Source organism: Tamandua tetradactyla, chromosome 1, assembly GCF_023851605.1.
Source record: "Tamandua tetradactyla isolate mTamTet1 chromosome 1, mTamTet1.pri, whole genome shotgun sequence".
Lineage (NCBI taxonomy): Eukaryota > Metazoa > Chordata > Mammalia > Pilosa > Myrmecophagidae > Tamandua > Tamandua tetradactyla.
In genome coordinates, this window is record NC_135327.1 from 179,865,381 (window position 1) to 179,876,350 (window position 10,970).

At 36.2% G+C, this 10,970-nt stretch overlaps 1 protein-coding gene across 4 annotated transcripts in view; it reads left to right on the plus strand.

Annotated features, from left to right (window-relative positions):
• Positions 1 to 8,409, plus strand: part of CHRM2 (cholinergic receptor muscarinic 2) — a 157,778-nt gene extending 149,369 nt beyond the window's left edge. For all 4 annotated transcript variants that reach the window (XM_077143087.1, XM_077143219.1, XM_077143168.1 and 1 more), the window contains one exon: positions 2,584 to 8,409. In XM_077143087.1, the coding sequence (XP_076999202.1) occupies positions 2,584 to 4,030 (1,447 nt within the window). In that variant the 3' untranslated portion in view covers positions 4,031 to 8,409. The remainder of the gene's footprint in view (positions 1 to 2,583) is intronic.
• The last annotated feature ends 2,561 nt before the right edge of the window (positions 8,410 to 10,970 follow it).

The window sequence follows — 10,970 nt, forward strand, 5'->3', positions numbered from 1 at the left end:
ATCATTTAGTAAATTAAAGTCATAAAACAAACCTTTTATTTTCCAGAGTTACATGTGTAACCAAAGAATAGTTCAAGCACATTAAAGCTAATCCTAAAAAGAGGAGGCATAATGGAATATGAAGGAAAAGAAAGTATTAGTAAACCGAAAATAAGAATGTTTTTGCAAGACTGAGAAGGATGTTAGTTATAGCATGAGGAGTGTGATTAACTAGGATTTCCACTTGAGATTTTAAAATCCCCAATCCCCCAAAACCAAGCAATTAAGAAAGTCTTTTCCCCCTCGTGATACAAAAGATACTGGGTTTATATATTTATAGATGGATGAGGACTGAACCAAAAGAGAGAGGTTGGGGCATAAAATGGAGCAATAAATGATGAATCACTTTTGAATGAAATTAAAGAGGAGAAGCTTTAGAAGTCTTTCTTGACATGGCTTAGGGATTTTGAACCAGGAGGTCTGGAGTGAACCTGAGAATCTGCATTTTGTTAAATTATAAAAGAGCATGTTCATAATTAAATGATATCATGAAGGGTGTAATGTTAAAAGTAAAAGACCTTTTTTTCAGCCTCTTTTCCTTGGCCCAACCACTGATACCTCATTTATACTCCAGATAACAGTACAAACAGTTAGACAATTTTCTAAGTTAAAATGGAGTATTTCATTCCATCAATATCTCTCTCCGAATTCAATTCTTCAATATTGCCGCGTGACCTACAGGCTAAATCGTTTTATTGCAATATTGTCTTCTGAAGAGGTTATCTCAATATATACTCCCACCAGTAGTGAATAATAGCATTACCTATAACACAGTGGATGGAAAAATGTTTTGTTTGCATTTGCTTTTTTAAAATTGAGTGAGGTGTAGTGTCTTTTCATATGTTTACAAGTTGTTAATATTTAGTTTTATTTTGATATCACTAATATGTCAAAGTTCTTGATTGTTAAACTTCCATGTTTCTCTTCAAAACTGTTTAGATTGAGGAAATTAGTTCATTATCTATCAGGTACTTTAAAAATATAGTTTCATAATTTTTATTTTGTTTTTTTTTTTTGCTTTCTTTTGCTGTGCACAAATTTTAAATGCTTATTTTCTGAGTTTGGGTCTTATTTATTAAGGACACTCTTAATATTATTAAGAGTTATTTTTTTGTTATTTTGTTATTACAAAATAACACTCTTTTGTTATTAAGTTGCATTTTACAATGCTCGAAGATATTTGCTTTCTAATGCAGAATAAACCATTTCTTTAAATTTTATTTATGCTGTGAAGGTGCTTAGCTAATTGTTTTCTACAGGGAGTTCAATGGCAAACTACTGCCCCATTTTTATCTGATAGCATTACTTTGTAATTAGTGGGGTCTGAATTAATACAGACGTCTGACTTTTTAATTATCAACAAATGATTTCTGAGCATTGTTTACTGTCTGCCCTACAACCATCAGCTCTTTAGTCGAGGCAGGGTGAAGCTTGGAGTGGCTTTTCCTTCAAATGCTGTGACTCCAGAAATGTGTCAAAACTCATATGATGAGCTCCTAATTTTCTTTCCTAAATCCCAGCATTCTTTTTTTCTTTATTAAAGGTCACTCAAATATCACCAGACCTCAGTGTCATTATCTGAAAATGAAGATGTTGTGCTTTTTAAACACAACAGGGCAGGGCAGCAGAAAGGACACCGGCATTGAGTAATTGCATCTTTCCCAGCCCATCTCTGCCACCAGGGCAAGTGCCTCTCATGGGCAGGGGCCTCGTGCTCATCATCACTGCACTCCCCACATGGATCAGTAGGCCCAACAAAGAGACGTTGTTCAACAGATATGTCAGGACAAAGTAAATGAAGAATAAATGATGAATGAATGACTGAGCAAACAGGTTGCTCGTCTCTACAACTGACTTGATAAGTGACCCTGTGACCTTTTTGAGCCTGGATTCCCTGATCTGCAAAGCAAATATCATTCCTACCCTACTTTCCCAAAGGTTTGGGCTTGGCATGAAGCTAATGGATTTGATAGTGATTTGAAAAATAAAACACACAGAAAAATTGTACAATCATATTTATGTGCATTTAATAAGTAACTATTCTTTTCCAGATAAGGAATATTTGAAGTGCTAATTATGTGATACTGACTATAACTGCAAAAAGGAGGTCACCGAAAAATAGTGCTAATTAGAGGGAGTGTGATGGTGAATAAAGTATTATTATGTTGTCTTTATTATTATCATCATCATTATGATGATGAAAAAGGCTTAGCACTCCCAAAAGAAAAGATGCTATTCTCTATAAAAGTCACACACATTCAATATGCGAAGTTTTATGCTTTCTCTCATAGTTTTGTCCCCTCGTTGGTTTATTCATTTTTATGTCCATTCCAGAAGCCTCTTCATGCTTTGGAAAGTTTTCTGTATAATTTTAATTTATTTTGTTCAATTGCACCAATATTATGCTCAGCTTAATTGATTGATGAGGTAGATAGAGGATGATAGAGATGATGATGATGATGATGATGATGGGAGGAAGAGATCTAATGCATTTTAAAGTAATGTTTATATTCTATTTGTTAATTTTATTCTATTTCCTTACAGGTTTAAATGTTTATTTGGCTACTTGGCACTGATTAGAGAACACAAAATGAATAACTCAACGAACTCCTCTAACAATGGCCTGGTCCTGACCAGCCCTTATAAGACATTTGAAGTGGTGTTCATTGTCCTGGTGGCAGGATCCCTCAGTTTGGTGACCATTATTGGGAACATCCTGGTCATGGTTTCCATTAAAGTCAACCGCCACCTGCAGACGGTCAATAACTACTTTTTGTTCAGCTTGGCCTGTGCTGACCTTATTATAGGAGTTTTCTCCATGAACTTATATACCCTCTACACTGTGATCGGCTACTGGCCTTTGGGACCTGTGGTGTGTGACCTTTGGCTAGCCCTGGATTATGTGGTCAGCAATGCCTCAGTTATGAATCTGCTCATCATTAGCTTTGACAGGTACTTCTGTGTCACCAAACCTCTGACCTACCCAGTTAAGCGGACCACGAAAATGGCAGGAATGATGATTGCAGCTGCCTGGGTCCTCTCCTTCATCCTCTGGGCTCCAGCCATTCTCTTCTGGCAGTTCATCGTAGGAGTGAGGACTGTGAAGGATGGGGAATGCTACATTCAGTTTTTTTCCAACGCAGCCGTCACCTTTGGCACTGCCATTGCAGCCTTCTATTTGCCGGTGATTATCATGACTGTGCTATATTGGCACATATCCCGAGCCAGCAAGAGCAGGATTAAGAAAGATAAAAAGGAGCCTGTGGCCAACCAAGATCCAGTTTCTCCAAGTCTGGTGCAAGGAAGGATAGTGAAGCCAAACAACAACAACATGCCCAGCAGTGATGATGGTCTGGAGCACAACAAAATCCAGAATGGCAAAGCCCCCAGAGATGCTGGGACAGAAAACTGTGTCCAAGGGGAGGAGAAAGAGAGTTCCAATGACTCCACCTCGGTCAGTGCTGTCGCCTCTAATATGAGAGATGATGAAATAACTCAGGATGAAAATACAGTTTCCACTTCTCTGGGTCATTCTAAAGAAGAGAACTCTAAACAAACATGTATCAAAATTGTCACCAAGACCCAGAAAGGTGACTTATGTATTCCAACTAACACCACCGTGGAACTAGTTGGTTCTTCAGGTCAAAATGGGGATGAAAAACAGAATATTGTAGCTCGCAAGATTGTGAAGATGACAAAGCAGCCTGAAAAAAAGAAGCCTCCTCCTTCTCGGGAAAAAAAAGTGACCAGGACAATCTTGGCTATTCTTTTGGCTTTCATCATCACCTGGGCCCCATATAATGTCATGGTGCTCATTAATACTTTCTGTGCACCCTGTATCCCCAATACAGTGTGGACAATTGGCTATTGGCTCTGTTATATCAACAGTACTATCAATCCTGCCTGCTATGCGCTTTGTAATGCCACCTTCAAGAAGACCTTTAAACACCTTCTCATGTGTCATTACAAGAACATAGGCGCGACAAGGTAAAACATCTTTGAAAAGAAGGAAATTAGTCAAGGGGAGCTTGGGAAGAATAGGAGATAAAATAGCTCCTAATTTTAAAATCTCAGCCATTGCACTTTGCAGTCTTATTATGGAATGTGCAGTTAAGGAATCCAACAGTGACACTCTTATCACACCTATGCTCCAGTTTGATAAACTTGCACCTTATAAACCTTGTCAGTTTAGAATCAATGAGACAATGGAAGGGACATATTGGAATTGTGGATTTAAGGAATATTCTATGCGTTATTGTCCTGTCTTGAAGAAGGGCTTCTGAATCTACAGTTTTATCAGTCTCTGCACAAGAAGAATAAACTTGTTCCACTTTTTTTATGTTTTGTTATGAACCCATGTGTCTATATGAGGATAAAGTGCCAGAATTGCAAACTAGCATGGAGACTTGAACCATAAAGAAATAGATAACATGTGATGGGGAGGTAAAGAAAAAAAAAATCAAAGCCAAAAATTTGCAGAAATGGTCTCAGGAGTGTTAAGTCTAGATTATTCTTTTGCCGTGATATTGTTTGTAGGATTGTAATGTAATAAATGTTCATTTTTCACCTTTTCCTTTTCCCACCAACAAAAAGAAACACACAAACAACAACAAGTAGGCCACATCTTTTTTGTTTGTTTGTTTTAGTTTTTGAATTTCCCTTGTATATTGTGTATGAGCAGAACCTGCAGGACTTTCACTCAATGCAGCCAAGCAGCCATGAAAGTAGGTCCTTCAACTTTGCCCACTGTGTCCATTGCATTTTTGGGGGTACAGAAGCTTATGGGGATTAAGTTCGTTTATGATCCTTTATGTGAAATATGTTCACCAATTTGGTTTTATCCTAAACTAGCTTTTAATTTTTAATAGAATAGCGTACCTAAAATATAAATGTGCTTGAGAAACCAAAGTCCTTTGTAAAATCAAAATCATCATCAAATGAAATAATGGTCAGGGTTGTAGGAAAAAGTTTACTAAGGTCAGATGAATTTTGAGATGAGAAAATAGCGGATTAGAAGGGCATACTGTTTCAAACCTGAATCCACCGGATCCATTTATGAAATATTAACTTGTGAAATGTGAACTGCTGTCCTTTGTCAGATGCTATTTATTCATTTGGAATCCTAAACAAGATTAATATACTCGTGAGGTACCAGTGACTTCTGGGTCAGTCCCCCAAAATAAGACTGTGTCTTCAATGCTGTGTTAAAGGATGATATTCAATTTATAAAGTCAGATGCAGTTGTCTTTAAGCATTTGATGACCAAATTGGGGAAATTGGGGTGGGGGTTAAGTAAAAACAAGTTACTGAAACTATGTGTTCCATATTCCTCAAATTGTCAAATCTCTCTAAGATTATTTAATTTCAAAATTCTCTTGTGAATCAGAATTACAGTAATTTCTACAATAGAAATGTAGTGGAGAACTTAAAAGAGGTCATTTGAGCTTAGAGGGATATAATACACGGTGGCTGCATCTGTGCCACTTCTCACTACATTCCTAATTCCAGACTACCAAAAAAAACATGTCAGGAACTATTATCTAAGTGATGGCTTTATATAGAATTTCATCCATGTAGAGACCTTTTATTTGGTTGTCCAATAAAATAGGGTATCTTAATTCACATTTAACTAGTTATTTTTGGCCTTCATCTTTTTTTTCTATGTTTGATATAATCTTCCAGTACGATTTTCTAAAGGTACCCCAACCAATTGAAAACGAATTCATAAAACACCTACTCAAATTTTGCATTTTGAAGGTTAGATTTATGGGCCTTATGATATTTTGTCCAGTAATAATGATATGAGTTGCATGCTGAATTCATGAGTACTAGAACTTAGCACCTATTAGAATTACTTTGTGTGACTTACCTCACTGCTGGCATCTCCACAATTTGGAAAGAAACAACAATAAAAAAGAACAGGTAGTAGGAAGCAAATTGCCAATACTATTTTGTAATCAGTTTACTTTTTATTAAAATAACTTGCTTGAATAATTTCAGCCATTTTTGCCCCAACTCTCCTATATAAACAAAGAACATTAACTCATATAGAGTCATTTTATTCTAAAATTACTTCAGTGCAAATTTTTGCATTTTAAATCTATATTTACTTTTGTTTTGTTTCTGCAAACCAAACTAGTCAAGTGAGTGGACAGAAAGAACATCAAGTCAATGGGTCCTTTGGTTTCCTGAAAACAGAACAATTGTCTGGCCAAATATTTCACTTTTATTTGGTTGTACTACTGTGATGCACATTCCATTTAAGGTGGGATGAGGTCTTTAGATTCAAGATTTGGGTCTTTTGGGGTTTGCTCTAAAGACCAAACCCAGCATGAGTTAAACTCCCTCTTGGTCTCCAGTGTCACTGCTTCCTTCTTATTCTTCCTTCTCTCCTTGATCTTCACCACAGCCACCATCATTTTATGGAAAGGGTAGTTGTCAAACATTAAGGAAAAGAACTGAAGATAAAATGACATGTCAGGGAAATTTTGTCAACCATAATCAGAAAAAACGGAAAGAATACTGAAAGTGGTACATGAATAGAAATGGATGAGAACTGTATTCAAAGATTTTTCCATTAACTATTGATGGATTTTTCTCAATCAGGTTTGATTTAGCCCCCCCCCAGGAAATATTTTGCAATGTATGAAGACATATTTGATTGCCACAATTAGGGGCAGCTACAAGCATCTGGTGGGAAGAGTCCAGGGATGTTACTGAGCAACCCACAAGGCACAGGACAGCCCCCTATTTATTAGTATTAGCGAGCGCCCAAAGTAAAAAGTGTGTAGGTTGCAACTTCTGCTCTATTTTAAAGGGGATTTCTAGAACTTGCTTCCCTTAAGTGGGAAAATAATCCTGCATAACTATCAGAATATCAAAGCAAATTGCTCACTTGTTTGAAAAAGGTATGCTCACCAATTTTCTGTCAGAAACATTGTCATCCATTGAGTCTAGTGTATTTTTAATTCACAGATTGGAAACATAGGCCACATCTATATATCCAAAATAGCCAGACCAGGCACATAAGCACATGGTTTCATCTTGATGATCAAATATGAGAGCCACAAAGTCCAGTCAATTGAGATAGCACTAGTTGGCCATTAAAATGGTGGCATTTAATATTGTTGGTTTCTTGTGGAGTTGCCATTTTTCTTTTCAAAGATTTCAGGGCTCCTTTCAAAAACATTATGGTACATTGCCTTCTTTTTCTCAAGAAAAGTGAATATCTGTCAAGTCTTTTTTTCTTCTCTCCTCATAGCAATAATGTAAATATCCCAGAGTGGTCTTATAAGAAGAGAAGATTAAGAATGTGAAAACATTCTGTTCATTTCCTGGAGAAAAAAATGATTGCCCTTTCACCAATTCATCATTAATTAAATACCATCACTCAAGTGGTAAGACAAAATCACCAATACAATAAGTCAGATGGGATAAGCTTTCCAGTGTGAAATGTGAATCTGAAGTTTCCCCCATATTCTTGCTGTTTGTCCATTCCTTCTATCTTGATCATGAAGATCTGACATTAGGGAAGATTGGAGTTCAAAATAATGACATTACTCAAAAATGCAGTCTACTTCTATTTTTTCCTACTTAATTCATTGGTAGTTGCCTTCCCCCAAGCTTAATAATACCCCTTTCAACAACCATAGCACTGATGTTGCAAGTAGATTAGGAAAGCACCCAAAGCTGGATGAAATTGTGCAAAATGTACTTTCAGCATGTTTATACAATACCATGCCTCTTAAATATGCTTCTCTTAAAAGGGTGCACGCTGCAGCATGAACTGTGTGCATATTTAATATATCTTCCTGGAATATGCTGTATGCTTAATATACATATATATTCTATAAATAAAGTTTAAAATGTACAATAGAAATACATATTTCTGTATGCAAATAAATATATTATACACAAAATCTCATATGTAATATGATCTATGTTGCTTCAGTAACAGGAGTAGATTTTATGTGCTCTACTTAAAAATAAAGTAGTATTGGCTTTTGAAGGAACAGATATATAATCCGTCAAAATCCTACCCTTGTTAATATTAAAATTGTTTTACAACCTTTGAGAGTATAACATTGATTTGAAATATCTCTTGGAGGAATGAGTCAATAAATCTTTGCTGGCGTTGCCCAGGTGACAATGCTTTATGCTCCTGGGCTCCTGACAAGACTTTGACTTGCATCTTCCTGACTGGCACTGTTGGAACAGCTGTGTTGATCTGATGTCTGATTGCATGATGAGGTTGCAACCAACCTATTCTCATCGAGTTTCACTCTCCTCCAAAATTAACTGATTGTTGTCCCATGTAAAACAGTCATGCTGTGAGAAAAGGATGACCTTCAGAATGTTTTTCAGTCTGACAAACCAGGTAAAATTTGTATAAGCACTGTGTTTCATAAACCACTCTTTTCAATTTGGGTCCAGCATATCAGCCTACATATTATTGGCCAAATATTTTAATGTAGTTTGATCAGGCAAGCTTCCGCAAGCAATTAGGAAATAGATGGCTTGTTCTGAGGCGTCCCACACTTTCTCTGTAGTGATTCTCTTCCTTGCCTTGTTGCCTACTCAACTATCCACATTACCCAGAAAATTTTATTTGGTCCATTAGTACAAGTCCTTACCATTAGCAAGTTTCCCACCAATATTGTTAGATTAGTTTATTCTTGTCTTGCAGTCCTAACAGATGCTTTCATTTTAATAGAAAGTTAAGCACTGAACATCTTTGAAAGATTCCATTTCAGTAGTAAGGTATGCAGTCTGAGAGACAGTTTCAGTGAATTCTAGGTCCCTTCAAATTTTATGACATTGGATGTCTAGTCACTTCTTTAATTTTACTTTTTATAATACAATCTACCCATGTCTTTAGGTGTCTTTTGTCTGTTGCAAAGTCATTTCATTCCAGAAAAAAATGAGAAAAAAAACCAACATTGGAATTTGGACCTATTCATATGTTTTATATGGTCCCATTGAAATGTTCTCACTTCATTTTTAAGAATGTGAATTGAATTCTGCATCAATGAGTTATCAAATGCTACTCTTAACTGGATGGCTGCAAATACTGAGACAGGAGAAACACACTTTTTAAACTAATAGTGGAAGAAGCAGAATGCGGTAAGTAGTGGGACTGAGACACTTATTAAATAGGTGATATTCTGGAAAATTTGCCCTTTGACTTCTTAAACACACACTGACATAATGAGTCATGGGAAAAAATGCAAAGAAAAGAAAAGGCATTCATCTTCTGTACTTGCACCGTACACCTAACAGCTCATTTTAATGCCTCCTATATAGCTTTACTGAAAATATAGAGACCTTTGGAGGTTTTGTTGAAATATTGAAAAAAAAATAAACGTGGTTTTCAAGTTATATTATAAAATAAGGGATGGCTTTAATGAATAAAGAGTGTGCCTCTGTCCAGAAAGAATTACAATGAATTGAAGAGATGCTAATGTAAATCTAAACAACATTTTGGCCATTTGTACGAAAAAAAGAAACGTAATTCACCAAACCCTTAAGTCAATCTTTATGACATGGTAAGTCTTGCTCTCCTTACTGCCCATGTACATAAAGTAGGTGCTAAGATTTGTGATAAAATATGTATCTTTATGAGGGTCATATTATATTACAAGTCAGTCGTTCTCAAACTTAACCCTGCAGTGATTATTGAAACACAGTGTTGAACCTCACACCTAGACTTTCTATTCTAGTAGGTCTGAGTTTAGGTCCGTAAATTTGTGTCCCCAGCTTATCCTGATACAGATCACACTTTGAAAACCACTGACTTTAATAGTCTAATGAAAAATTTCACCAAAGCATCATAATTAGCAAAACATCTATTACTGATGATAAAACTTCCCTTTTAAAACACTAACACAGGAAAGGAAATTTTTTCTTAGACTTAAATTTCAGCACTTACTTACAAATAGGTTGCTCATGTTTTCTTTCTTGGGAAACTTTTACTGCCATGGTCTTAACACCAGAGATTTAAAAATAGCCATACTTGTAAATTCTCCTGAAAAATGTCAAAGTTTAAAGACAACAATAGAAGATGTTTGAACTCTGTCTGTGATATCTCTTACTAAGAAGATAACTTATGCACATATTTTTATATGGTCTTCTCCATCATATATTTTTGTATAGATCATGTATGAAAACACATTCCCCTATATGAGTGTGAAGAATAAATCACTCAGTTATTTTTTTGTTTAGAATTACTGTCAAGTAAAATGTATTGGTATTATAGGTTCATCAGCCTGTTAACACACACTCACACACAGACACATACACAACCATATCTCCTCAGGCACACACACACATTAGCACATTCATATGCACAGGCATATACAGATACACACAATCACACATGCATGTGGACACATGCAAGTCTCACCTTGTATACATTGACAGTGTCTGGAGGTACAAACTTTCAACCACTACAAAAAACATTTTTTTTGAAACTTTGCTGGAGAAGACATTGAACTCTCAGTTTCAGCCAAGTAGTGTTGAAGAAAAAGCTCTACCATTTCTTCTTTGCACTCTGGTCAATTCACTGCAGAATTTTCCCACAACTATTAGGATCCTGTAAGTTTTAGCCCTGTGTCAGAGCCAACAGCATTCCAGGCACCTGAAAGCCATCTCGCCTCTGCAGACCGGTGATAACATGGAGTCATGGTGAGAAAACATGCCGAGATCTGATAAATACATCATAACACTTGGAAGACACATCCAGAAATGCATACCCTCCAAATGGGCACCCCCAAGTACTAAACAATAGTACAATATGACAAAAATGTTTGCATGATGATCAACAGAGCTGATGAGAGGACAAAATGGATGATTTCTCAGCACATTTCTTCCAAAACCTCTCCCAGACATTCTTTTCAGGCTTTTATCCCTTTACTGAAGGATAGTATAGAAAT